The sequence below is a fragment of the Gopherus evgoodei genome, chromosome 10 (assembly GCF_007399415.2).
Source record: "Gopherus evgoodei ecotype Sinaloan lineage chromosome 10, rGopEvg1_v1.p, whole genome shotgun sequence".
NCBI classification, from domain to species: Eukaryota; Metazoa; Chordata; order Testudines; family Testudinidae; genus Gopherus; species Gopherus evgoodei.
Window position 1 is genome coordinate 78,991,524 of NC_044331.1, and position 27,813 is coordinate 79,019,336.

Here is a 27,813-nt window from a genome sequence, read left to right on the forward strand (position 1 = left end):
ATGAAACAAACCCCGGTTGGATCCTGCTGGGGAGATGCGGCAATACCACTGCCACCCCCAAATATGCCTGGCCCTGGTGAGGCTGTGCTCTGACACTGTCCCAGGGTGGAGTGTCGGGTCCAGCCCCCCACAATCCAGCACAGACACAACTATAAATAAGCAGCTTTAATTGTCTGTACAAAACTTTCCAACTATGAAAATAACCTTTAAAAAGGAAGTGCAGGGGAAGGGGCCAGGGCAGGGAGGGCAGGGGGCAATGCTGTGAGCCCTGGGAGATGCCCCCCCGTCCCCTCAGCACTGCCCTCTTCCCTTTCCCTGAAGCCCCCCCAGTTGATGCCCAGCACCAGCACTGTGCACGACCGGGGTAGCCACTGCCAGCGGCTGAGGAAGGGAAGCAGAGGCCTTCCACGGGGGAACTCTAGGGTGGGCGGTGGGGCAGAGGCAGGGGCAGCAGCCTAGAACGCTTTGCCTGGAGGCCAGGGAGAAGGGCTGGAGCGAGACCAATACTGTAATACTGAGAAGGTGCCACTAGAGGTCCCCCGTGCCCACCTCCAGCATAGCAGGGAGGAAGAGCTGGGGTGGGGCAGGGAGCAGGGGGGGGTATGCTGGAGGGTGAGGGCAGGAGAGCAGCTGGGAGTCCAGGTCCTAGCACAGGGGAGGGGTGGGAGGCTCGTTGGGTGCCCACAGACCCCCTGGCTGTGGCTCCAAGGGCCAGCACACAGTCACCCGCACAGAGCCTGGGCCACGGGGCCCCTGGCACCCCACACATGCTGGAGGCGTTCTTCTAGCCAGGGCCAGGCTGGACACCTTCCATCTGTGGGTGCAGGGGGCTGGCTCTCAGCAATCACCCCCAGCCAGCAACCCCCCAGCCACCAGCCCCAGCCTCTACACTTAGCCCCCTCAGAGCACCCGCCCTTCCCTCCTGCCATGACAGCATCTCTGCACCCAAGGCAGCCCCCCACCAAGTGTCACCACTTGGCAGCACAGCACCCCCCGAGGTAGGGAAGTGTATTACACCCATGGGGAAACTGAGGCACACGAGGGTCAGAGAAGAGAGTCAGGAATAGAACCCAGGAGTCCTGGCTCCCAGCCCCTCCCAGCAGTAATGACTAACATTCCCGCCAATTAAGCAAGGAGACACATTGACCACGACACAGCACAGCAGCCCTGAGGGAGCAGTTATTACTGGATCAGTCCCATTAGAGCAGTGGCCTCCCCACCCCCATGGTCCATGGCTTTCCGGCCACGGCGCTATCCGGTGGTGACCGTGGTGCCGCTGCCCAGTTTGATGATCATCTGCTGGCAGTCATGGAGCATCCGTTTGTCACCCAGCTTCTCCAGGGTGCGGGCGGCCTCGGCCAGCATGCCCACACGCTGGCCTGGAGCAGAGAGGAAGCTGGGTGGGAGGTAGCAGCAAGCCAGCAGCAGGGCCTCGGCATGCTCCCGTGGCGTGGGGTGGCTCTCCGGCTCGCTGGCTGCAAGAGCAAACACAGGGCCCTGCTGGTTCAGCGCTAGCTGCCAGAATGGACAGAGGGGCCCCAGGGGAGGGGCAAGGCCATGCAGGGGAAGGCCCAGGCCATGATCATGCGCCCGTTGCAGAGGGAGATGCGCAAAGATGGACGGGGGTATTGGTCCTGCCCCTTGCCCCCAGGGTGCCAACAACTGCTCCAGCGCTAGCCCTGCCAGCCACACACTGGGGATCTTGCTGATCCCTACACCCTGGACTGGCCTGGGGCTGGCCCCCTGCAGTCCTGTACCAAGTAGGCTGCAGTGGTAGGCTGAACTGAGCCGGTTTGCTGCCACAGGCAGGGTGGGTTGGTGTCATGCCACTCAGGCACACAGTCCTCCGCTCAGCCCACCCATGCCCTAACCCGGTCGGACTTCTCCATGTCATGAGCTGCTGGGTCTCAGCCCCTCTCATAAGGGCAGCCATACAGCCCCACAGCTGGCACCGGCTGGCAGTTCCAGGACAGACAGGGCCATGGAGGCTGCATCCTCCTCCCAGTCCAAGGGCAGGGGTGGGCACACGCCCCAGTCCCTGCTGGCCCAGTGAAGTGCCCCCCATATTGGGGGGCAGAAGGCAATCTGGGCTCCCTTCCCCCTGCTGCTCCCACACCACCTGGGCCACAGACTCCCTCTTCACCTTCTTTGCTGCTCTGAGGCCCTCTCCTGCGCAGGCTGCGGTCCAGCAGCTGGTGGGTCCTGGTGGGGCTGGCTCTGGCCATCAGCCTGGCAGTGGCTTCGTGCAGGAACACCTGGGGAGCAGCCCACATAGACAGTCAGCCTCCGGGCAGCCCGGCGCCAGCCCAGCCCTAGGGAGGGTCTGCACGCAGGGACTTTGACCCCATCCCCATCCCCTGGCCAGTGCCAGCCATGGAGCCTCTGCTCATGGTGGGAAGCATGTGCTCAGCAGACAAAGCAATCAAAGAGCTGAACCCCCCAAGCCCCTCCCCTGCGAGGCTCACCCGGCGCATGGCTGGCCGGAAGGTCTGGGCCAGGCGCCGCAGGCTGCTCAGGTCCTGCTGGAAGCCCCGCAGCTCCAGGGCTGAGGCCTGGTAGACGCAGCTCAGCTGCTGGCTGACATTCATCTGCTGCTGCCATAGGTTGGTACGGGTCACGAGGAGCAGATCGCACAGGAGGAGCTGAACCGCCTGGGGGGAGAAAGGGGCACCAGTGAGGGGGAGGGGCAGACAGACACTGGGTGGAGGGGGGAGACAGACGGTGACACACACGCCACCCAGGGCTGCGTCCACAGAGACACTGCAGAGAGCAAGCACGCCCCAGGGAGATTGGGCCTGACCCTCCCCTGCCCTCCCACCCACCACAGTGCCATGGAACTGGTTGGCCCATCTGGGTCCCATCTTTCCAAGTTCCTCGCTGGCTACGGTGATGCCCCATTGACAGGCGATGGCCGGTGCGAGGGAATTATGGCTTGGGGGTGTCTTCCCGGGGTCTGCCAGGGCCGGTGCTGGACAGTAGCCCTCTGCAGTACCCAGCGGGGGCACTGCTGCCTTGGTGCCTTGCTGCAGGCTGGTGCTTGGTGCTGGAAGAAGCCCCATCTGGGCTGCACTGCAGGGGCATTGCACACCTGTTCTCACACATGCAATGCAACTACAATGCACCACAGCTGCGGCCACTGTGCTGTGCCCCCCTGGATGGTCCTTTCCTGCAGAGGTGTGCGTCTGGTGCGTCAGGCCCCGGGGACAGCTGGATGCATGGCCCGAGAGAGCCAGATGGTTCTACTGCATACGGCACCATACCCTGCTTCCTGGAGCCCTGTGTGCTTCGCCCCAGAGGTGGCTGCCTTTCAGTGGATGTGGTGCATGCTAGGGGAGAGTCCGGTTACACGCAGCTTCTCACCCACCCCCAGGCCGAGGCCACAGGGACTCACCTTGTCAAGGGTGCCAGTGGCGGGCAAGCTGAGCCCCAGGCTGTCCCGCAGGTAGCCGCTGGCTTTCTCGCACTGGCCCAGGCTGGCCTGGCTGCTGTCCTGCTTCCCCAGCAGCGCCCGCACCGCCTTGAAGGAGTGCAGCGCGGCCCTGGGCAGGGGCTTCCTACACGGGCAGAGAGGGAGAGGGTCATCGTGGAGCCCCCGGCTGGGGTCTCCCAGCACTGAGGGGTGGGCTGGGATAACCGACCCCTGTTCAATGCTGCCCCAACTCTTGGTCTCACCCCCAAAGCTGGCTCCCTGAGATGCAATGGGCACCCCTTTTGGAGATCATGTGACTGCACAGCTGATCACATGACACAGTGTCACTCCCCTGCCCTGAGATCCCTGGTACATTTGTCTTGCAGAGCTCAGCTGTTCCAAGGGGATGCTGTTCCCATCCCAGCGATGCACCTCCTGCCCCGCTCCCCCTCCCGATCCCTGCAGACACTTACTCTGACACCTGCAGGGCCCTCGGCATGGTCTCCACCAGCGGATATAGCCGTTCAGCCGCCTCGTCATCCCCCTGCAGCCAGTGAATCGCCACGGTGATGATGGACGCCCACCACTTGGCAACAGGGTCGCTGCCTGCGAGTGGGGGACATGGGACCGATGGCATCAGCCAGCCTATCATGGTGAGCAACAGACACTCGCCTGCCCTGGCCAGCTCCCTCCTACCCCCGCAGATGCCTTGCCCTGCACAGCACCCCCCACACCAATCCCATACCCACTTGCCCCACCTTGGATCTCCAGCCGGTAACTTTCACACTCCCCGGGGTCACTATGCCCACCTTGGCCTGCACAGCCCAGGTGCCGTGTGCTCCAGGAAGCTTCCCATGCAGAGACCCAACTACAGCTTTAGCCCTGCCTCTCAGTGTCAGGCCACATGCCAGGCTCCGGGCCCCCCTCCCCTGCCCCCTGTCTGCACTCGTCAGCGATGGCCTCACCTGTGCCAGCCACCATGCCGGCGCTGATGGAGAGGGTGCAGCTGGGGGTGCCAGCGGTGTCCGAGCATCCGTTGAGCAGCTGTAAGTACTCCAGGGCATCGGAGAACTCCCTGGGGTCGAGGGGCAGAGGAGCCATTAGGGACGGGTGCCAGAAGAACGAACCGTCCTGGGTCCCCACCCCCTCCCCAGGAATTAGAGGTGCTGCAGGGAGCAGCTGGGCTCCTGGTGATATGGGGTGGCACTGGCTCACCCCAGCAGGGCCGAGGTGCTCAGGGCCCTGCTGGTGGCAGAGAGCCACTGGTTAGAGGGATCACTAGGCATGACCCTCAGGTGGATGCTTGGGCCACATCCCTGCAGCACGGGGACTGAGTGGTCGCCGGCAGGGTGCTGCAGGCTGGGAGGAAGCCAGAAGCTGGCAGGCTGGGTGCATCCCTGCCCTGGACCCCACGGTTGGTACTTACCCTTCTCCGTGAGCCACTGGCAGGCTGGGCTCCGGCATGGCTACACAGCACAGGGCCTTCTCCAGCAGGTGCTCACGGAACAGCTGGGTCACCTGAGCTAGAGGGTCCACTGGCCCCCATTGGAAACGCCAAGAGAGGCCTGTTAGTTAGGTGGTGAGGCGGGATTAGGCCCTATCACCTTCCTGTGCCTGGAGCATCCTGGCTGGGGGGAGGAACCAGCTGAGGGGCACTGGCGCCCAAACCCTGTATCTCCAGACACTGGAACCCTTGCCAGGCACAGGGGGTCCAGGCACCACAATGTTAATAAAGGCAAGGGCAGGCTGGAGCCTGGCAGGGCGCCCAGCATCCCTATTGCCAAGGGCAGGGCAGGCAAGGCTCACTTTAGGTTGTGTGACAGAGGCCCATTTTTCTGGAGACAAAGGCCACAGTGTCTAAACCTCAGGAGTGAGGGGCATCAGCAGAGCTGTAGGTGAACCCATGGCAGCTGTGGGTCAGGATTGAGGGGCATTGGCAGAGCTGAGTATGGGGAGTGTGGGCACAGTCCCTATCTGCCTCCCACCGGGGCAGTGCCCACCCCCAGTCTGATGCCCTGCAGAGACGGAGCTGGGCAGTGAGACGCGGGGGGAAGGGATACCTGGATTGCCGGTGGAGCTGTAGATACTGTCCCTCGGGGTGCCCTTCAGAGACCAGTCGCCATCGACGAAGAAGCGGTGGCCCACAGGTTGGCAGAGCCACTGCATGCCTGGGGGCACAGTGCCGCTGTGTGACAGGGACACCTGCCGGGCGCTGCACAGGAAGGGGCGCTGCCAGGGCAGAGACACGGGTCAGCCCCTCCAGCTGCATGGCCCTAGGGGCAGCCAGGCAGGATGGTGCTGTCTGGGCAGAGAGCCATGGCCAGAGCTGGCAGCCAGCTCCAGGGGCAGGTCTGAGGCAGCAGGAAGGTAGGGAGAGGCGATATCAAGCTACATGGGCCCAGTGCAGATACCGGGCTGGATAGGTTCCTGGCAGCGGGTACTAGTGCCAGGCTAGATGGCTTCCCATAGCATCCCCTCTAGGAGGAGCCCAGCATGTGGGCCCGGGGTTGGTGTCTGCAATTTGGGAGGGCGGGACATGGAGGAACCCCGCCTCCCTTGAGCCAAGCCCCACCCCCAAGCCATACTCACTGCCAGGAAGTGGACGCGCCGGTGAAGGCTGGTCTTCACACGAAGCGCCGCGGCCACGTAGATCTCAGCAAGCGTCGCCACAGAAACAGTGTCGCCGGCACACTCAGCCAAGTTGACCGCGCTCAGCGCCATGTTGATGCCGGAGAGATGGCCCCCAACGTGCTTCCCTGTGGGCGAGAGGATGTGGGACATCAGCCTGGCCGGGGGGGCACTCCTGCCTTACCAGGGCCTCCACACTCAGTCCTGTTGGGGGGCATGGCCCCCAAGGGCTCCTGGCTCCCCACAGGGCTCAGGTTACCCGCGGCGCGAGTGGGAGGAAGGGGGGTAGCAGCTGGACACCTGGCGCCTCTCCTCCCTGCATGGCATGGGCTGGAATAGTGGGGATGGGGGGTAGGGGGGAGTTGTGGGTCAGGGCTGACGGGGACAGGCACAGCTGAGTGAGAGGTTGGCACGGAACCTGCTCAGGGATGGGGCAACCACATATCCAGCCCCAATCCCCCCATGGGGGACCCAATCCCTGTGGCCCAACCCCCAGTATTCACAGCCCCATCAAGGCCCTCAGGTGCCCCTTACCTGTCATGTGCAGCTGGTGCAACTTGTGGTAGACCAGGGCGGCATCGCGGGCGCTCTTGCGCACGTCAGCCTTCAGCTCGCTGTCTCGCCGGAAGCCGCCCGCCCGCCCGGCCAGCCAGCGCCCCACCCAGAGGCGCTGCAGCAGGTGGCGGATGAGGTTCCACATGAGGCTGCAGGTCAGGTCGAAGTTGGAGGTGGGGAGCGGGCGGCCCAGGGCCTTCAGGGCCGTCCACAGGTGCTGGGAGGCCTGAGCAAAGTCCCCCTGCCAACGCGGAGAGGATGCAGGGTGTTAACGCGCCGCCTGTGGGGTGGGGAATCCCTCTACTGAGTATCAGGCCTCTGCCAGGGCAGGGGTTTTTCTGGGAAGTTGGGAGCAGGGCATGCCAAGCAGGCAGGGCCAGAGAAGGGCCGTGTCAGGTGGGCAGAGAGGGACAGGGCTTTTTCTGGCAGGATTTAGGGGTGGGGCTGTGCCAGGCAGGCAGGAAGGGGTAGGGTTTGAGTAGGAAGGAGAAATCAAACCAGGGCTAACATGGGGTGGATGCACAAGGCTCCGGGCTGGGCCCTGCCCTGGGGCAATGGGAGCCTGGAGCCCCCTTCCCAGGGCACAGCCAGCCAGCGCTGCTCCTTACCCGGGCCAGGTCCAGGTCTGCCTGCTTGCGGTGCCTCCAGAAGAGGACGGATGGCTCCGAGTGGGGGCGGGTGACAGGCTCACCATAGATGAAGAGCCGGACGAAGGCTCCCAGCACGACCAGCACGTTGAGCAGCCAGAAGATCAGGGTGGGCCAGCCTGAGGCCTCGTCTGGGCACAGGGCGCAGAGAGGGATGGGGGAGCCGGCGTTAGCAGCACATCACAGCTAGCTCCGGCCCCACCAATGGCCCGGAGTGCCCCCCCCACACTACGGACCGCATCACCCAGCAGGGGCGTCACAGCCCAGTGGACCACGTGAGGCCACACCCCAAACTCAGGGCCCCCTGCCAGCACTGGCTGCTCCTCCCAGCACCCTGGACACATGACTGCACCCAGCCCACTCTATCCCCAGGCCTGCACCTGATTAACCCAGGCAGCCAGACCCTGCTCCCCTCCAGCCTGGCCCCGATCGCCCCAGCCACCCAGCCCCCTCTACCTCCAGGCCTGGCCCCGATCGCCCAAGCCACCCAGCCCCCTCTACCTCCAGGCCTGGCCCCAATCGCCCAAGCCACCCAGCCCCTTCCTCCTCCAAACCTGGCCCCGATTGCCCCAGCCACCCAGCCCTCAGCTCCCCTCCAGCCTGGCCCCGATCGCCCCAGCCACCTCTATCCACAGGCCTGGACCCAATTGCCCCAGCCAGCCAGACCCTGCTCCCCGCCGGCCTGGCCCCGATTGCCCCAGCCACCCAGCCCCCTCTACCTCCAGGCCTGGCCCCGATCGCCCCAGCCACCCAGCCCCCTCTACCTGCAGGCCTGGCCCCGATCGCCCCAGCCACCCAGCCCCCTCTACCTCCAGGCCTGGACCTGATTGCCCCAGCCAGCCAGACCCTGCTCCCCTCCGGCCTGGCCCCGATCTCCCCAGCCACCCAGCCCTCAGCTCCCCTCCAGCCTGGCCCCGATCGCCCCAGCCACCCAGCCCCCTCTACCCCCAGGCCTGGACCTGATTGCCCCAGCCACCCGGCCCTCTGCTCTCCTCCAGCCTGGCCCCGATCGCCCCAGCCACCCAGCCCTCTGCTCTCCTCCAGCCTGGCCCCGATCGCCCCAGCCACCTAGCCCCCTCTACCTCCAGGCCTGGACCCAATTGCCCCAGCCACCCAGCCCTCTGCTCTCCTCCAGCCTGGCCCTGATCACCCCAGCCACCTAGCCCCCTCTACCTCCAGGCCTGGACTCAATTGCTCCCGCCACCCAGCCCTCTGCTCCCCTCCGGCCTGGCCCCGATCACCCAAGCCACCCAGCCCCCTCTACCTCCAGGACCGGACCTGATTGCCCCAGCCACCCAGCTCCCTCTACCATAAGGCCTGGACCCAATCGCCCCAGCCACCGAACTCCCTGCTAGTCTCTGGCCTGGCCCCCATCGCCACAGCCACCTGGCCTGGGGGTTCTGGCCCTGGTTGCCACTCTCTAGCACTAAAACCCTCAGCCAAGCATCTGGCTCCGTGCTGCTCCCAACACTTACCTATGGAATCCGGCTGGCCCATTATGCTCCTGCCAGGGCCAGGAGAGGCCCCACTCTCTGGGGTGCCCTCGGGGCTGGTGCCCCGCAGCAGGGAGGCCAGGGGGTTGAAGGAGAGACAGAGGAAGACGAAGGTGCAGAGAGCCATGCGCGAGCGATCCAGCATACCCAGGCTGCCAGTGGACAGCTGCTGTTCCTTCTTCCCCTGAAAGCCAAGCACAGAGGTGAGCGTGAGTCCTTGCTACAGGCGGTGGGTCTGCTCCGGCTGAGCTGGAGGGACAGTACCCACGGAGCGTGCCAGGGCGTTCTCAATGGTGGCAGATGACAGAACAAGGAGCAATGGTCTCAAGTTGCAGTGGGGGAGGTCTAGGTTGGATATTAGGAAACACTATTTCACTAGGAGGATGGTGAAGCACTGGAATGGGTTCCCTAGGGAGGTGGTGGAATCGCCTTCCTCAGAGGTTTTTAAGGTCAGGCTTGACAAAGCCCTGGCTGGGATGATTTAGTTGGGGATTGGTCCTGCTTTGAGCAGGGGGTTGGACTAGATGACCTCCTGAGGTCCCTTCCAACCCTGATATTCTAAGGTGAAAGGCATCAAGCTATGACTGGGGGGCTGGGAGCCAGTCTGCGCTGCACAGATCCGTCACCCCCTCACCCAGGGCAAACCAAGCTGGGCCTGCCCCCAACGCTGTGGCACCCAAGAGGAGCCTGCACGTCTGCCGACTGGGTAACGGGCCAGGCCCAGGGACCGTCTCTAAGCAGCGTAGGTAGGGCTCGCTCCTGGGTCAGGTGTTTGACTCGACCGTCCCTAGCTCTGCATGGGCATCCGCCAGCCTCTGGCTCCAGGCAGGGTCCCGTCAGAGCTGTCTCCTGCCCAGCCCAGCACCCCCGGTCACGGGACCTTGGTCTCCTCGAACAGCGGGCTGTCGGGCTCCGAATCGCTGCTGCTGCTGCTCAGTGAGAGGGAGCTGCTGTGGGAGGGGGAGCCCACATCCGAGGGTGGGGGCGTCAGCATGTCCATCATCTCTGGCTTGATCTCCTCCATGGGCACATCCGTCTTCCCACCGCATGTGGCCACCAGGTCCTTCAGGGACTCTGAAAGCAGAGGGGGCATGAGGAGAGGCTGCCACTTATAGCTCCACCCAGGTAGTTGAGCCAGCCCCGTGTCTTTGGAGAGCCTGTGCCACCCTGCAATGGGCTGGGGCATTCATCGCTCTGGGCTGTGCAGTGCCCCACAGCATCCCCCCCATTGCCCCTCTGCCTGGCCCGCCCCACAGCACCCCCCACTGCCCCTCTCCCCTACTGTGCCACCACACATCATCTCCCCCCTGCCTAGCCCTCATGCAGTCCCCCCTCCCCTCTGCTGCTGCCCCCCAATCCCAACCCACTGCCCCCATGACACCTCACACCTGCTACTGTGGTCCTGGGCCTCTGCTGTGGCCAGGCTGAGACCCACCACACTCACTTCACTGGTGGCATAACCTGGGTTCAACTCCCAACCCCTCCCCCTGCCCTCCAGCTGGGAGAGTCACCCCACACTCACTGTTCTGCTGGGCGGCCATCTTGAGGGCCACGTTCTCCTGCTTCAGCTTCTGGTTGCTCAGCCGCAAGAAGCGGATGTAGTCGATCGCCTTCCTCAGAATGGCCGACTTGTTCATCTGCCCGAGAGAGGGACACGGGTGCTCAGGCACAGCTGCCCCCCACCGCCGGGTGCAGCCAACCCTGGGGAGAAGGTCTAGAGTGGCCCCCAGCAATGCTGCCCTCCCCCCACCTCCGTGTCGACCGCTGTCGGGTGCTGTCCCTGCGGAGGAGCAACCGGGCGGCAAAGCTCAACCCACTGGCCATGCCCGTGTCATGGTGGCACCAGGATGCGACATGGCTGCCAGACCCAGGCAGCACAGGGACGGGCAGGAGCCCCTTCAGCCCCCGCCCCACTGTACCCTCAGCCAGCTTTGCTGATGCCCCTCATTCCCGGCCTGCAGCACCTCCCAGCACCCAGCAGCGGGACGGAGGGGGGAACCACAGCGCTTGCATCGGGTACCTTGGCCTCTGAGCCCACTACCAGGTCCTTGAGCTCCATGATCCTGTCGTTGATGGAGGAGCGGTAACGCTTCTCGATGGCGTTATGCGCTGTGCGTTTCTCGCCTTTGTTCTGCACCAAGACTGGCTTCCCGCTGGTCGCCAGCCGGTTAATGGGCAGCTTGTCAGCATCCATCATCAGCGGCACCGTGGCCAGGATGGTGCCTCCGCTCACCAGGGTCTGCGAGAGAGCAGGGCGTTGCGACCAGCCGGAGCCAGGAGTATGCCCACCTTCCCATGGTGCGGGGAGGAAAGAGCCCCTCCGCCTACCCCAGGCAGCTCCCCTGCACAGCTCTGCCAGGACGCCTTGCTTCTGACAAAGCAGCCCCCTGCCCTGTTGTTCCAGCCCTGGGCTCCATCCATCCCCAGCCCTGCTCCTGCCCCCAATCCCAACCCACAGCCCCCTCCTGACATTCCCACCCGTGAACCGCTCTGGGGCTGACATTCGACCGTGCCAAGCTCCATTTTAGTTTTGAGATGTGGAACTTGCTGAGACCCATCAAACTCGTCCCCTTTGAGCCAGGACCCGAGCTCTGCTCTCTAGCTGCAATTGGCCGATGCCTTGACCCCCATCTCAGATATTATCTATGGCTTTAACTGGCTGAGCCCCTGCTGGTCTCCAGGGAAGGTCCCCACCTCTGGCGGGGGTCTGCAGATGGCAGGGGGGACGTGCCATGAGCCATGCCCCACGACAGAGCCACTGAGGCAGTCCCAGGCCCTGGCTGACACACGAAGGGAGGATATGGAGGAAGGGAGGGTAAAAAATATATATAGGGAGATATACCTATCTCACAGAGCTGGAAGGGACCCTGAAAGGTCATCGAGTCCAGCCCCCTGCCTTCACTAGCAGGACCAAGTACTGATTTTGCCCAAGATCCCTAAGTGGCCCCCTCCAGGAGCCCTGGGTCTGTTCTCAGCTCCCCACCGACTGGCTCTGACCACAGGCCTGAGGCCAACCAGCAGATCCAGCCTGGGGGGGGAGACGTGGGCTTGTGGGGCAGACTCACACACAGGGACCTCTGAGGGTTTCACCTACCGGGACCTGCAGTGGCGCAGACTGGACGGCCGCCGTGGTGGCCAGTGACGTGTGGCTGGAGGTCTTTGCCCCAGAAACATCTGTCTTCACAGCTGTCAGGAACAAGGACTCGGCCTTGATGAAGTGGGGCTGCAGCAGGACCTGTAGGGTGGGTAGAGGGTCAGCACTGGAGCTCCACACCCGCAGCTCGGGGGGCAGGAGTACCTGGATCTCCTGCTGCCTGTCCATGCTCCTGGCCCCAGCTTACCGGGACCTGCTGGAACTGGGAGGAGATAGCTTGGGAGGTGCCGGTGGTGGTTGCGGCCAGCAGCTGCTGGGGCGAGATGTTCTGGACGTGCGCCTGAAGGGTGACGGGCTGGATCTGTGGAGAGGAGTGAGGGAGGCTGGCCAGGGACTGGGCAGCCCCTCCGGGCTGCACTGCTGAGGGCGGAAAGGAGAGCGAGTTAGACGCAGTGTGGAGCCTGCTCCTCACACTCCAGGGGCCCTGCCCACCCACGAGCCTGCATCAGCCAGGTAGACCAAGGGCCCAGCTCATCTACTCTCCTCACTCAGGATGCTCCAGAGACTGTCAATCACCCGTCATGCCCCACACTCTGCCAGGGAACCAGCCAGAGTTGATCGCACCCTTGAAATCAGCCCACGTCTCCCACCATTTTGCCCTTTCCCCATTAAACAGACCCCCCCCATGGGGATATCCCCCTCAGGGCCTCATTACTAGTGCTCAGCTTGCACTCTTCCCGCTGGCTGCCCTGACAGCAGCAGAGGTGACAATACTATAGGTCCTATATAAACATTGTCTCCCACTTTTTTTTCCAAACCAGAAAAACCCCACTGTTCAGTGAGATTTGGTTTTTAAATTCATGTTTTTAAAGACCCAAAAGGATATTCCCACCCAGGGTAGAAAAAAACTGAGGCCAAAAGATTAGGTCTAAATTATTTGCCAGCATGCATTTAAATGAACCCCTTCCAGTACTAGCTATGGGGGACATCGCATCATCTACAGGAGCTGATCCCACTCCAGTGCTGCCCCATAGACTACAGCCCTTTCGGGGCCAGTTCGGAGTCCCACAGGAGACAGGGGAGAGCAGCGGGACCCAGCCCCATCTCAAGGGGCCCTGCCCCCATCCTGAGCCTCACCGGTGAAGCCGTGCTGACCCTGGTAGCCCACCAAGGGCTGTGGGGTGAACTGGCCTTGGGAAGCCGGGACGAAGCTCTGGGCTGTCATCACCCCCTGCTGTGGCTGGGGCAGAGGCCGGGGCTGGCTGGCAGACACTGCCATGGGCTCCTCCTTGATGTCCGACGCTGGCGAGACTGTCAGGCCTGGCCCGGCCCTCAGTTGGGGCTGCGGTGAGAAGCTCTGCAGTGGCGGAGGCACCTGGTACATGCTCACAGGAGTGGAGGAGGGCGCCTGGCTGGGCCCCAGGTAGCCGTCGAGAGAGCTAGGTGTGGATGGCAGCCCCACAGACGTGCTGGCCTCTGGCATCGGGGCGGCAGGTGCGCCGAATGGAGTGTCAAACAAACCCGGGAACTCATTGTCCTGGGTGTTGATCAGCTGGAGCATGTCTGGAAAACACCCCAAGCCAGCCCAGCCGTGAGAGGGATCCCACATACCACAGAGATCTACATCCCCCTGAATACAGGGCTTGCTGTCTGGCAGGGAGGGGGATCTACACACCCTGCAGGGTGAGGGCTGCCCACGTTGCAACCAGACCCAGCTCGGTTATTACACTGCCAGTAGGGTAGAGGCTGGTGCTGGATAAAACAGCTCTGGGAACCCAGAGGCCCTGTATCCCCAACCAGGCCAGCTCCTCTATGCTGCCCCACCAGCTGAGCCTCAGGGCTGGCACAGCTGACCTAACTGCACCCTGGGCCTCGCCACTGAATCTGGTGTTTGCGCCAGCTGCGGGTTTTGACTAGTGGGCACCTTTAGAAACGGGGCTGAACCCCCCAAACTCATCTCAGCTGGGGTGTGGGGAGAGGGGAGGCTGGACTGAACCAACAACTGGGCCAAAGGTTGAGTCTTACTGCGCACGCTCAGCGTTCCCATTTGCACCTTCCTCTGGCTATTGCATGTACCAGCAGGGGCATGCCCACCCTCCCGCCCAGGGGTTGCTCACACTCGCGCCTAGACCATGTCGTACTGCCAGCAGGGCAAGCAAGTTGCTCCGCAATGGGCAGAGCAGGGCGCTCTGCAACACGCAGCCCCCGCGGGTCACCTCTCCATATTCAGTGGCTGCAGGCTGCCTTTGGCTTCTGGCACCTTTGCTTTAAAGCTCCCTCCATCCCGGCCTGTCTCACGGGGTCCCAGCTGCCAGCCCTCAGTGACAGCATGTGGGGGAGAAGGCGGGGCTCCTCAAGCACCTTCTACTGGGTGGCTGCAGGGCCAGCTGCCAAAGTCCCCATCATCAACCGCCCCCAGCTGCAGCATCAGTGCCACGCACAGGACCGCAGGGCGGGGGGGGGTTCCGAGGGGGTAGAAGACCAAGCTGGCAGGCTAGACTGAAAGCCTTCAGCCCCACTGGGCCCAGCCCAGCCCACCTGAACTCTGTACAAACCACCCACGCACAGCGCGCCAGCCTAGGGGAGTCGGGTACCGTCCTTGGCATGTCAGCTGTGGGTGTGATAACTGCATCTGCCAGCAGGGGGAGCCTGAAGACCAGCCGCCAAGGGGAGACTTGGGGATCCAGGCAAGAAGTGGGAGAGGCAGGGAGGAGAAACCCCTCCTCTTACGGCTGCTCCATGCCCGGCCGGACCCCAGAGGGTCCGATCCTGCAGCCCTTCCTCACGTGGGGTGCTGCCCTGGCTTCACAGAGGGCTACTCATACGAGCAAGGGGGCTGGGCCCGGATTCTACCCCATCCAGCCCGCGAGGGGAACTGACAGGGGACCCTTAGGCTGAATGGCAAGAAAACAATGAACAGGAGGAGGGAGACGTCCTGGGCTGCTGACAAGCCCCCTGCGTGGGCTGGAGCGGAGGTTGCAGGGCCCCATCCTGTGCCGGCTGTAGATGGGGAAGGGTTATTATTGTTTTCCGTATTGTGGTAGCACAGAGGGTCAATAACGACCCATTGGCTCTCTCTGCCCAGCCCCACAACAACGGGAAGGGGAAAAGCAGGATTATGGTCCTGGCCCTGTTGTATGGAGGGGAAACCAAGGCGCAGAGCAAGTCAGTGACTAGCCCAAGGAGTCTACGGCAAAGCAGGGAATGGAACCTGGGTCTCTTGTGTCCCAGCCCAGCAGCCATCACCCTCCCTGTGGATCGATGCTTCCTGCTACTTACAGCCCCATCTGCGCTTTGCTTCAGGCTTCCAGAGGCTTTTTCTGACCAACTGTACTAAAAAACCCAACCCCCGCCCCACTCCTTTCCCCCTCCACATGGCTGCTCAGTGCCCCTGTCGTGGACTTCTCTGGTGTAAATTCAGCTGTGATCCAATGTCCCAATTACACCAACACTGGAGAAAAGCACCTGGGGGCCAGGCCCAACCTGCAGACGGAGCTGGGGAGCTGCAGGCGATTGGAGCAGGGAGAGGGGAGAATCTGGGTCTGAGCCATGTCAATCCTGTACCCCCAGAAAGGAAACAGATAGCCTAGGCACGGCACAGAGGAGATGTCTCCAGTCACCTGGGCCCATCCCATTAGGTATTGCTGTCTCCTGCAGGCTGCCCCAGTTCTCCCTGCACCATGGAGCCTGGCGTCCGGGTTTCTGCAGGGGGAGCGCAGAGCAGGGACCAAGATCAGGGCCCACGGCATGAGCTCGTGACCTGCAGTGTGAGAGGACCTGCAACCCTCCTGTCTATACCGCCCTGAGGCTGCTCAAACTAAGGAGGGGACAGGGCCCCCAGCCGGGTAAACACAGCTCTCTGTGCTCACGCTCACTTGCCGTGGCAGTGTTTCCCATGGGCCAACATCTCAGTTTGGTGTGGGGAGGGGATGGCTACTCCATCACCACGCCCAGCGATCAGGTGAGAAAGGGCCAGAATCCACGGGGATGCTACCCTAGCCTCTGGCAGGTGTGCAAGAAACGCATGCTCTCAACATCCAGGGTGAACCTGCGTTCAAGAGCTACAGTCTTCCACCAGATCCTGGGAGCTGCCCTTCCCTCCTCACCTAGACAAGGCTGCCAAATGAGCCTGGGGCTGCAGGAAGCAGAGTCTAAGCTGCTGCTTGAAACCAGACGCGCAGGCATCACTGACGCCAGCAGGGAAAGGAGAAAGCTGCAGCCAGCCAGCCAGGCCACGCAGGGTCTCTTGTGGTATCTGTTCACCTTGGATGACTCCACTCTCACACAGCAGTAGCTGCTGGGTTTTTTTCACCGTGTTTTACAAGTGCGGCAAGGGGAGATGGCCCCCGGTCACACACTGAGCCAGTGGCCTCTCAAGTGGAACCCAGCCTTCCGATGGCCACGGCTTTGCTGCAATTATCGCCAGCCACTAATTAATACTGTGCACTGTCCTGGTGCCTCCTCTGCCGGCTCTTACCAAACTGATCCTTCCAGCTCAGCTACCAGATAGGTCAATATCACTGTACTCACCATGTGCCTGGGGAAACTGAGGCACAGAGTGGTTGGTCTCTGAGGCGAAGTCTCCAAAACTGACTAGGAGAGTTAGATTCACAGCCCCGCTCATTGGATGGGGAGTCCTGATTCTAACTCTCCTAGTCAGCTTCAAAAATCTCAGCCTACATTTTCAGTACTGAGTTTGGGAGCTTGGCCTCGGCCGCATGGGGCCTGATTTTCAGAGCTGCTGAGCACCTCTAACCCTACTTGAAGTTAATGGGTGCTGTGCTTGTTCAGCACCTGGGAAAATCAGGCCCCGGGGTCCTAAGCTGGGCTCCCAAAATTGGAGACACCCAGAACCAGGGTGAAAATGTTTGCCTAAGTTCATGCACCATGTCAGCAAAAGCCAGAAGTCCTGGGTCCTAGGCCCCTGCTCCGACCCATCCCATCACCTGAGAACACTTCTCACATCTTCCTGCCACACAAAAAGGCCACAGGTGCAATTAGGGCAGATTTGTAACACTGGCAGAGCCTAGCACCGCTTGGATAACTCCTGTCCCTGCTGTGATCACACCTGTACGGTGCTGGGCAGAGCCTCAGCGCAGGTAACAAACGGCTGCACTCTGGGTCTGTATATCTGCACAGAGTAGCATTACACAATTATAACACAATACACAGCATGCACCACTAGGAAGCACATTGTAGGGGTTATGGACTATCTGAGATCACATTGCGTTATAAGTATCTAATCACACTATCTGTCTCTCTCTCTCTCTCTCTCTCTCTCACACACACACACACACACACACACACACATATTATGGAGCAGTCCGTCTATTTCCGATGTGGCCTTCACCATGGTATCGTGACATAATTCAGAGGTCTTGCATGGCGCATTTCCAGGTGGTCACCGAAGAGCTGGCAGGTAACAGCCCCCCACTCCACTCTTCCACAAACACGTTTATTCCGCTTTATAGGGATGCTGTAAATGTCCTTTTCCAAACGGAGCAAGAAGGGAGAGCTCAGGAAGCAAGTATGAGGGCAGTGGGGACATGGATTGGCGGCTGCTAGAAGGAAAATGACAGACTCAGGCAAAATACAAAAGCCTGCAGCCCAGGAAAGTCCCTGAGCAAGTGGATCCCGCAGGAGACAGGCTGTCACCTGTTATAGGTGAGTAGTTCCCCACCTCTCCCACCACTCACTCACCCCATGCTCCCCAGACTCAGCCACCTGCAGAATCGTGCAATCCTCCCTCCCTCCCCTCAATGCAGTTTCCAAAGGGGCGGGGCCAGGCACTGCTGTGACTCCACTCCAGCGGCACTGGAGTTCTGTTGGGACAGCTGAGCTCAGCAAGTGCTGCAGGCCATCAATGGATTGCACCCCAAAGAAGGGGGTGCCTAGCTTTCTGGTTGGGCAGCATTCAATGGAACCAAGCAGGAGAGATTTCAGCCTCCCCCCACACCGCAAACAGAGGTGACCCTCCCCTACTGCGGGGGGAGACACACTCGCCCAGATGCCCCACCTCAGTCTCCCCACAAGACGGGTACACATCTGGCGGGGGGTGGAGGGGATGCAGACTGCACATCTGGAAGCCTATATGCACGGAATAAGCAGTGTGCGCAGGAGGGGGAGATACCTTCGAAAGTGCACTCCATCCCAGCCGTGGCCCAGGGACAGGTCAAGTGCCCGAGGGGCCCACGAGCCCAGATCAGCCTGGCCGGCCGGAGGGAGAAGGGTGGCAGAGTCTGAGCAGCGGGGCCGTGTGTGGTTATTTCAAACCCGGGTGCCTCCCGCCCGCCCTGTCCCGCCTCCCCAGCCGTCGGGGAAGGAGTGCGGGTGGAATTGTGAATCACGGCTCTTGCATGAGGTGATCCCTCTCCGCCAATCGGCGCCCGCCTGCCTGGCCTCACTATCTGGCCCTGCCAACCGCCCCCAGACAGCCTGGGCCTCCCTGCGCAGCCTCCAAGGTGAATGGCGCTGGGTTACTCCAGGCCGTTTGCCTTAACCCCCGTGCTGCCAGCCAGGGTTACTCTCGGTCATTCACAGTTAACCCCTTGGGAGCCAGGCACTTTTGAAGGACGCTACCCTGCAGTGCCGTGTTTCTCTCCTTCCATCTGACACAGCTGCACCCCCACCTCCCTTAGCGAGGGAGGATCCCAGGCCCTGGCCTCTGGTCTTGCGGCTTGGGGATCAGACAGTGGGCAGAGCGGACGGCAGGCCCTGCCCACTCGGAACAAAGGCATTTGGCCCCGTGCCTTTCAAGCCAACGCCAACCATCGGGGGCAAGGGGATATGTGGCCCCATCTGTTTGCCAGCCAGGATCCAAGCAGAGCCCCCCTCCCATGCCACCCTGGCCAAACGGGGAGCCCAACTGAGCCCGGAAAACGCAACATAGCTGGAGCCCAGCGGTGCGGCCCAGGGACTGGCATAAAAATAGCAGAGACAAGTCACGTAGTAAGAGTCTAAAAACCTGGGGCCAGGCCCCCGGCACTGGCCGGGTCGAGTCTGTGTTTGGTTACAATGGGGCGGGTTTTGGGAGGAACAGCACAAATCCATTCGAAAACAAGGCAGATAAACCAGTTCCTCCATCCCCACCCTGCCAAGCTGCAGAATCCAGCGCCTGCCTCTCAGCCCTGCTCATCCTGGTGCCAGCGTGCACAGCCCTCTGGGCTGCTGGCACCAGTGGCAATGCGACAGCTCTGTGCCCTGAGCTCCAAGACAGCAGGGCAGATTGCTGGACCCTCCAGAGCCAAGGCCCTCAGCTATCTGTGCCCAGGATGGTCCCATCTGGCCTTGGAAACAAGTCGAGGCTCTATTCTGGAGCCAGCCCCAGTCCCTAGTGGCCTGCTTGAGGAATGGGCACCATGCACAAGTTTCTACAGCGTCTAGTGCCGGGGGGGGGGGGGGGAGCCCGGGCCCTGCAATAACACAGATAACAAATAACAAAAACGCGGTCGTGAAACCGCTCTGTCCCCATCCACCCCTCCCACTTCTATCATCAGCACCTTTCACACCAGGACCGCGCAGCAGGGACACCAGGAGCGCCCACCAATTCCAGCCCCCCTCACACGAATAAACCCACTGGAGCGAAAGCAAACTCGAGCTGCCCTCTCCTCTGGAACTGGCGCTGCCCTGGTGCTTTGAGACTCCAGAGCTCCTATCTGAAGCCTAGCAGCATCTAGAGACCTGTAACTGCCTGGGAGTGCAGGAGAACCACTCAGCAGAGATGGAAGGGGTGAACTAGCTCGGAGAGTCCCAGGCTAGGGCCCGTGGAGCTCTTGCTGGGAGTCTGCAGCCCAATGGGCTGGCCTGTCACATGGGGCTGGCCCCTTCTGCTCATACCCAGCTGCTGAACAGCATTAGAAGCACATGCAATGGTATCCCACGCTTCCCTGATGTGCTTGTCCAAGTAAGCAATCACTGCTGTAGCCATAGGGATGTCATGGGGGTCATGCATGAGGGGTGGCTAAGAGATGGTGCATGGGAACAACGGAGGGGCCACGAGACAGACCCTCCATTAAGGCGCGATCCGTGCTACGAAAGAATTGGAGGATCCCTGGATGGGAGCCACGTGCCGGGGCCTGAGCAGGATTGTTTTGCAGGCTGGGACTTGGAGCTGATCAGGAGCAACTGGACGCAGCTTCTCCTTTGGACTCCCAGTGCCACAGCCTGCAAACTCCCAGGTCTGCAACTTGGAAGAAAGTTGAAGCCTCTCGATTTAAGTGGCTTCACGAGGGTTCCACACAGCCCTCCGCTCCAGATGTGAGGAGGCGCTGCCCTAGGGTGACCAGACCTCCCGTTTTGGCCGGGACAGTCCCTTTTTTAAGCCCTGTCCCGGCCATCCTGACTTTTTTGGCAAAAGAGGGAATTTGTCCTGTTCGTTTGCTCCTGCGGACTGATCAGGTTGGCAAGAGCAAACAGGACAAATGCTCACTTCTGTCAAAAAAGTGTGGTGTGGTGTGGGGGGCGAGTGAGATCAGCGACAGCCTCAAGCAGGGGGCCTGCAGGGTTCAAGAGACCAGTGACGGCCTCCAGTGGGGGGAGGGGTGGTCTGGCAGGGTCTGAGTGACCAGTGACAGTCCAGGGAGGGCTCCTTGGCGGAGCAGCTGAGGCCAGTCCATCGGGGGAGGGGGAAGGGAGGGCTGGGCTAGCGGCTGGGGCCAGCCTATCAGGAGGGGAGGGGCTGGGGCCAGCCCCATGCAGTGTCCCATTTTCACTTCTGGAAATATGGTCACCCAAAGCTTCTGGCTGTCAGTGGGCACCACATGCCGCCAGGGCACGTCTGACTGGGCAGGAGAGCCTAGGTCACCCCAGCTGGGTGTGTGTGTGTGTGTGTGTTGGGGGGGGGAAATGGCTAACTCCACAACAGAGAAATTCTTTATTGTTGCATCAGAGCAAGGAAAACACAATCCAGAGGATGCCGATACTGAATACGTGAACCCAAAGGCCCCATGGAGAAACCAGATGCCATAGGGAATTACGCTGGCCCAAAGGGACAAGTCCATGCGCTGTTAGAGTGTCAGATAAAACTTGTTTGTGCCGCGGGGTTCCCTCGTACTCGGATAGCTCTGGCCCTTTTCTGGTCAGCTCCCTGGCCCGAGCCACCCATCTCCCACCACCTGTGCGCTCCCAGAATAGTCAGCTCATGCCCCCTCCTCTTTCAACGGGTAACCAGGACCCAGGAGAAATGCAGCCAGACTTCCCTGAAGATACCCACAATGCCTCATTCTGCCCACCAAATACCACACTGCTCTGTCCAGGATCCCAGGCAGAGCCCCAGGGTGGGAGCTCACTGCTGTGCTGTGAGGATGAGGGGTGAAGGGCATGGATGGCAAAATAGCCTAATTCAGACACCTTAGTTCTTCCCCATCCTTTTATCCTCATTCTCCCCTGTCTTTCATCACCCCCTTGGGAACGTGTGTCATCCCAGCCAGCCGCGGAATGGGAGCATGCGAAATGGGATAGTCTTCCACTGCCAAAGCACAAGCTATTTATTACCAGGAATGGCATTCTCCCTAGCATCGCCAAAATGCAGCCACCTCTGGAGTACAACACGGCAACTACAAACTGCGCACAGCAACACCGGACATGGCCATTTAGGACAGGGAGTAAGGGACATGGCAGCTAACTAAACACAGAAGAGGGGAAGAATTTAACAGATAGAATGCAACTGACCTACTGGGGATCTGGCCCATAGCATGGGACTAAAATCAAGCCACTGACATCTGCATCAAAACTGAAGCCTCGCCAGGAATTTAGCCACACTGTGCTCCTGGAGATAACAGCAACAGCTGTGCAGCATTTCCGAAACAGGGCGAGCCCTTTGCCCTGGGATAAAGTCCACGTTTGAATTGCAGTTGACTGGAAGTTACCTTCTGACTTCCCTGGGCAGCAGGCGGGCACGTTTGCTTTTCAGAGACTGTTGTCAATCTCTCTGGGCATCATGCCTACCTTGGGGAATGTCGGGATGTCAGCTTGACACAAGAGGAGAGTGAGTCTTGCTCCATCAGTCATACTCCCAGGGCAAAGAGCAAATGCAGCCACCTGCAAGGCTCACAGGTGCCAGGCTGGGGATCACTGTCTCTGCACCAGCTCCCAATTCTTCCCTGCATTGGAAGAGGCTGCTGACGCACCCATCCTTCCCCTGGGAGCGAGGTTACCGCCTGGCACTCAGCAGTGATTTCCACGGATGCCGAGTGTCCATGTCTCCTATGGCCATCAAGCGGAGCACCGGGGGCTCAGCACCTTTGAAAATCAGGCCCTGAGTGCTTGTCCTAGTGCAGGTCTCAAGGCGGGTTTCAAAGGTGAATGGGAGGGACTAGCCCACGGTCACACAGCGAGGCAGCGGCAGTCAAGCTGGGCTTCTGATCCCACAATGCAACGCTGCCCAAGTCCTTGCAAAGGTCAGCCTGCTCCTCTACCGTTCTGTCCCCAAGTCCTGCCATTGGGTTGCTGGCAAGAGCCCTTGCCTGCTCCAGCTTCCCCAGCTCACATCAGGGGCTCTCCACACCCTCAGCAGGGCTCCCCCTAACTCCAGTGGGGCCTATTTGCTGGTACCACACCCAGCCCACGGCCGCAGCAGCCAACCCATCAGGATTACTCATTGCTTGGAGGAACCACGCCAGGCCACCTCAGAGCAAGCCAAGCTTGCAGGTGAGCACAGCTGCTATCAACATTGGCAGAAACAACCTGTCCCCGCCTCTGAGTGGCTCTGCTGGAGCTTGGGGAGAATCCCCGAGGCGGGCTGGCTGGTGAGGAGATGCACGGAGGCGACTGGCATCGCAGCATACAACTCTGCAGGATGGTGATGTCAGATGTGCTGCTAGCAGCTTCCATGGGGCAGGGAAGGGCAGAAATGACAGTCTTAAGGGACCGACGCAGGGGGTGTGCACAGCACGGGGCTCTCCTAAGGAAGATGGTGGAGCGGATCATGGGAGAAGGGATCCTCATGGGAGCTGCCCAGGCAGGACAGGTGGCTCTCGGCAGGGTTCACTGTATTTATGAATGCCAGCCGAGCGACATGTCTCGGCCCTAGTCAGCCTGCTAGCTCCATGGGTGGGGGCTGCTTTTCACTCCATGTCCATGCAGTGCCCAGAACAGGGCCCCTTGAATGCACAAAATCAGTGGGGTCAGGCTTGTGCTGGGCATACATGACTCACATGTGAGCTAATACAAAAGTGCTGTTTCATACATGATAAGGCGTGCACAGGGCCTTGGGGGGGGGGGAAATTAGGGACCCACTGAGCAGCCCCTGCCTTTCCCCAGCTCTCAGAGTGATTGGAGGGTGGAGGGAATCTTCTGATGTTTGCAGTGTTGGAGGTTACCTTCCTTACAGCACGAGTGGGAGCTTTGCCGTACATTTTAATGGGAGCAGGAGCAGGGCCCCAGGGGTGACCTATTCACAGTGCTCAGGGAATCCACTCAAGCACCCCTTTCAAAAAAGGTCAGCGCAGTGCACCCTGAGCCAGAGCCCCCATTGACTCAGCGAGCGGGTCAGGGTCTGCCCAGGTCAGCAGCTTGCAGGATCAGGGCCATATTGAAAGTACACCTGCTCCACCTTTAGCAGAAGGGCACATGCCCCAAAATTCAGACTATACGGCAGGGAATAGGGGAGCAGGAGGCCCTTTGAGTGGTTAATGATGGCAGGTTTTAGTGTCTAACAGAATGCAATTAACTGGAGGTGGATCTGGACCACGAACGCCAGATCCAAAGCTCCCTCTGCTCTGGCTCTCAGCAACATAGCTTAGGCCCCATGGATGTGCAGTACATAGACCATATAACATAACTGCCTTTTACTAATCTTCTGCTCAAGGTCAGTCAGTGTAAAAAGCCAGCATGATTGCATCATTAAGCTGTGAAATTAACCCCCCAGAAGGCTGATGATGGTAGGAGTTAATATTGCCAGTGCAATCTTAAAACTTTGCCACATTAGCCCCCCCACTCATGGTCTTTCCCATGTTAAATGTAACCCTTAATGTATTGCTCTTTGTTACTCCTTCAAAGAATATAAACTACCAGCCAGGCAACATGGCAGAAGAAGGCTTAACTTTGGGCAATCCTTCACTTGAGTGACCGATCGCACAGACTTCAGATTGCATTTAATTGTGACTTTTCCATCCATTTTAAAGCCCAGAAGGATTGTTGTGATCGTCTAGCCTGACCTCCAGCACACCGGAGGCCGGACAATTCCATGCAGAGATTCCTGCATCAAGCCCATTAAACTTGTGGTTGAATTAGAGTCTTTTGGAAAGACATCCAATCTGGAGACAAAAGGTGTAGCCCTGGCCCCATTGAAATTGATGGAAAAACTCCAACAGAGGGAGAATTTCACCCACAGATGCCAAATGCCAGAGAGGCAACCACTTCCCTTGGCCAATGGTCAGTTACCCTCACTGTTAAAAACGTGGCCCTTAACTCCACTTTGGATTAGGCCAGCATCTTCCACCCATTGATCTCCTCCTGCCTTCGACTGCTTGATTAAAGTGCCCTCTTGGCAGATTATTTTCCAGTTTGTTTGCTTTTAATTTGTGGAGGCAGAAAAAGCAATTGCCTTCCACCACTTACAAACTCAGCTGACAAGTCCAACAGCTGCATGCATGCCTTTCTCCACAGCTAGTGGCCCTAAGCACCTCACAAGCTCCAGTGGCTTTGCCACAGGGGCCCTTCTGAGACACAAAATGCACCCTCTGACTAGCTAGACATGCAACACCAGCTTGAACTGAATCAGGTGCGTCAGATCACTCACAAAACCAGAATGTGACGACACTCCTGGACTGACGAACATCGGAAAGGATGGGTTGAGCGTGCAGAACCACACGAATGTCATCTCTGCTACACCAAGCTCACTTAGAGTCTGATCAAAAGTCACCGGAAAGCCTCTCATTGACCAGACTGAGCTTTGGATCCAGCCCTTACACCCACCCATGATTGCTTTGGGGGTTCTCCTCCCCCCCGGAAATGTGCCCCCTCATCCCCACTGTCCCTGAACACAAAAAAGGACATGCGATAAAATCTAATCCAGGCACAGTCCAGGCCTGGAGAGCCACAGCTCATGAGGTGAACGTTTCAGCGAGTGCCTAGCTCCATGGGACCCATTTCTGGGCTCTCCCAAAATAAACAAGGCCCACAGGAATGCAGGCGCTGACGGAGACCCACGAGCAGCCTGAACCATGGTAGTGGCTCCTAAATTTTTACTACCGCCAGGAAAAAAGAACAGGAGTCCTTCTGGCACCTTAGAGACCAACAAATTTATTTGAGCATAAGCTTTTGTGGGCTAAAGCTTTCGCGGGACCCCTCAGGGCTTGCAAAGGAGCAGTTTGCAGGGCGAACCGGTGACGCTGCATTTCCAACCCACTGTGCCACGCTCCGCCAGGCGCCTTTATCCTGCCCAAAGCAGCTCGGGCAAAGGGGCCAGTGACCGAACGTCCCGCTCGAGGCCGAACCACCCACCAGGGTTCCCCACGGCCAGGGGAAGACACCGGTTTGGGGGGCTGCCCATTGCACCGTGCCCCTGGTCTCCAGCGGCCCGGGGGGCTCTCTGTGCATCACCACGCCGAGGGGCTCAGGAGCTGGGCTGCTCCCCGCCTATGGATGCCCGGCCTGGGGGCCTGGGCCAGCCCTCGCACCACGCCCCCCCGCCGCCTGCAGGCCGCCCGCGCGCTCGCGGCTGAACTCTCCTCGGCAAGAGGGAAATGACCGCGAGTAACCCGCCGGCTGACGTCAGCGCCCCCGGGAGCAAGGGGCGGGGCTCGGGGCAACAACTCAGCCCAGCAGCGGGCGTGGAGCCAGAGTCCGGAGCGTCCCAGCCCCCGGGGCCGGCCTGGCTTCCGAGCCCCCCGAGCCTGCACCCCACTTGCAGCCGGCAGCCTGGGCAGGGGACAGCAGAGGCGCCTGAAAGCAAAGTCGATCAGGGGGTAGTTACATGCGGAGCCCCCAGCGCGATCGGAAATCACAGACCCCCCCCCATGCACCGAGCCCCCCACCCCACCGAGGGAGAAGAGAGCCCCCGACAGGCGCTGCCAGCCGCGGATCGCTGCCCCTCTCGCATACACACGTGAGCGGCTTCCTCCCGGAGCTTAGAAACACAGGTGGGGGTGGGGGGCAAAGAAACCCCCCACCCCCACCAGGCTGAAGGGTGAAAAGCACTGAACTAAAGCCCAGCCCCCTCCCCCCCCCCCAGCAGGGGTCTGGGTTCACAGGCGCCTTCAGCCCCCACATCCGCACCCCCAGCTCCTCCCTGCCCCAGCCCCTGGGGTCAGGACCCAGCTGTCCATTGCCCCATGCCCGCTCCTCGGCCCCAGCTCTGCCCCGCGTGCCTGGCCGCTACTCACCATCGATGTCGCTCAGCAGGGCCGTGGTGATCTCGCTGGATTCCTGGAGCGTCAGGGAAGGGTCCAGGCTGTCCAGGGAAGTGTCATCAAAGCCGAGGCTGGTCATTGTCGGCTCTGCGGGGTAGTGTCCCCCCCCGGCTGGGGGGGTCACTTTGGGGGGTGCTGCTGGGCTCTGGGGGCTTCCCCCCGTTTCTTTCCTGCTAACAAATCCTTCCCCTGGAGAAGCCCATGGAAACACGCAACTCAGCCGCAAACAGGAGCAGCCCAACTTATGGGCAGCAGCGGTAGCCTGCCCGCGGCCCCCACCCCCATGGCTAGGGCTGGGGAGGGGGGAAAATAAGTTGCTCAATTGAACTGTGCTCAAACCTGCTACTGGAGAGGGTAGGGAGGGGCGGGGCTCCAGCTTTTGGCCCCGCCTCCCCGCCTGATTGACAGGCACCGCCTTTTAGGGCAGGCGCACCCTCCCCCCTCCCCGGGGCTGCGGACCAGAGCGGGAGCCTGCGGCGCCGGGATCAGTTGTCTGAGGGGAGCAGGCGCGGAGGTGCCCCAGGAGGAAGCGGCCCATTGCAGCGGCGGGATTGGGTTTGGAATTTGGATGCAACGGGCTGGTTGCTGGCGGGGGGCGTGCAGGGCTTTCGCGTAGGGCCCCGCCGTGTGCACTGGAGACCGGGCGTGTCCCGCAGCAGGGCGAGCCTCCGCGGCCAGGTGCAGCGAGCAGCGTACGCTGGGTCCCCCCGCTTGGCTCGCCCGGGGAGTTGCAGTGGGAGCGGGACGCAGGACCCAGCACGCCTGGGATTTCATGGGGTGGGAGGGGTGCTGCATTTCTTCCTTTGAGCGGGGGTACAATTACTCTCCCACCCCGCCTCGATATACATTGCAGTATTGCTGCGTTGCAAGTAAAAATCCGCTCCGCGTGGCCGATTCTTGTCTAATCTCTGTGACTGCAGCGCAGTCTCCGAAAGGGAGAGAAATGCAGGCGGAGTTTTTCTCCCCTCCATCATAGCGAGCAGAGGTACAAGGCTGCGTTGGGGATATAAAATTCCAGGCAGCTCCTCTGCTTCTGCGGGTAGCTTCCCTATCCCGCTGTGGTCTGTCCCCCACCCGCCGTTATTCACGGCAGAAAGCCCCGGGGCTTAGCAGAATGCAGCCACAGCCTGTCTCGCCTACCCTGCAGCAGCCTTGTACTAGAAAAACAGCCGCTGGCATTGCTACCCCTTCTGTTTGCCATAGGCACGGAGAACACCGCCAGGCGGGGAGGAAGCATTCAGGAGGCCTGGCTTTTGGGGAGAATAAACGATCCCTATATGCAGTCTGGAGTCACCCCTTGTCCTTTTTCGCCTCACCCTCTAGGAGGTTTATATCTGGTTTAGATAGAACGGCTGTGAGGAAAGAGACCCAGAGGAAAGGAAAGCTTTCCCCAGCCCTGCCTGCCTTTTAGGGACTATTTATTTTGGTCATGTGCAGCCCTCTCCTAAGAGAGATCGATTGCAGGGTAGCAACCTAACCCTAGGTTTGTGCACAGCTCTGCAGCGTGATTTGCTGGTGTGACTCCCCCGCCCTCATAGACAGTTAGCAGGTTTAACGAGGAGGATTAGGGACTCCAAATGCCTGGAAGAGGAGGATTAGGGACAGTGCCACCTAGCTGGCCCCAAATCTCAAAGAA

The 27,813-nt window shown here is 60.6% G+C and overlaps 1 protein-coding gene across 7 annotated transcripts; it reads right to left on the bottom strand.

Annotated features, from left to right (window-relative positions):
- Positions 1 to 150: 150 nt before the first annotated feature.
- On the bottom strand, positions 151 to 26,552 carry SREBF1 (sterol regulatory element binding transcription factor 1). 7 transcript variants are annotated; one of them, XM_030578826.1, is made up of 20 exons: positions 26,151 to 26,234; positions 17,177 to 17,387; positions 12,964 to 13,389; positions 12,074 to 12,246; positions 11,827 to 11,967; positions 10,753 to 10,971; positions 10,255 to 10,369; positions 9,613 to 9,806; positions 8,715 to 8,916; positions 7,201 to 7,370; positions 6,572 to 6,833; positions 5,999 to 6,165; positions 5,470 to 5,638; positions 4,836 to 4,974; positions 4,375 to 4,484; positions 3,883 to 4,015; positions 3,392 to 3,554; positions 2,466 to 2,651; positions 2,144 to 2,255; positions 151 to 1,475 (listed from the first exon to the last, which is right to left on the bottom strand). In XM_030578826.1, the coding sequence occupies exons 2-20, from the start codon at positions 17,190 to 17,192 to the stop codon at positions 1,252 to 1,254; spliced, it is 3,321 nt and encodes a 1,106-aa protein (XP_030434686.1). In that variant the 5' UTR covers positions 17,193 to 17,387; positions 26,151 to 26,234; the 3' UTR covers positions 151 to 1,251. The 7 variants fall into 7 exon arrangements, with proteins under 7 accessions (XP_030434686.1, XP_030434688.1, XP_030434689.1 ...); XM_030578828.1 differs by having other exon boundaries at positions 17,177 to 17,384; positions 26,151 to 26,227; XM_030578829.1 differs by lacking the exon at positions 26,151 to 26,234 and adding an exon at positions 17,957 to 18,054 and having other exon boundaries at positions 17,177 to 17,384.
- Positions 26,553 to 27,813: the final 1,261 nt, after the last annotated feature.

Excerpts from the sequence above, each read along its gene's own strand:
- SREBF1 (XM_030578822.1), bottom strand. The coding sequence starts at position 26,256 with ATGACCAGCCTCGGCTTTGATGACACTTCCCTGGACAGCCTGGACCCT. Across the intron at positions 5,639-5,998 it reads GGCGCGTCCACTTCCTGGCA|CGCCCCTTCCTGTGCAGCGC; the intron begins GTGAGTATGGCT and ends CTGCCCTGGCAG. Across the intron at positions 4,016-4,374 it reads CGGCATGGTGGCTGGCACAG|GCAGCGACCCTGTTGCCAAG; the intron begins GTGAGGCCATCG and ends CCCCACTCGCAG.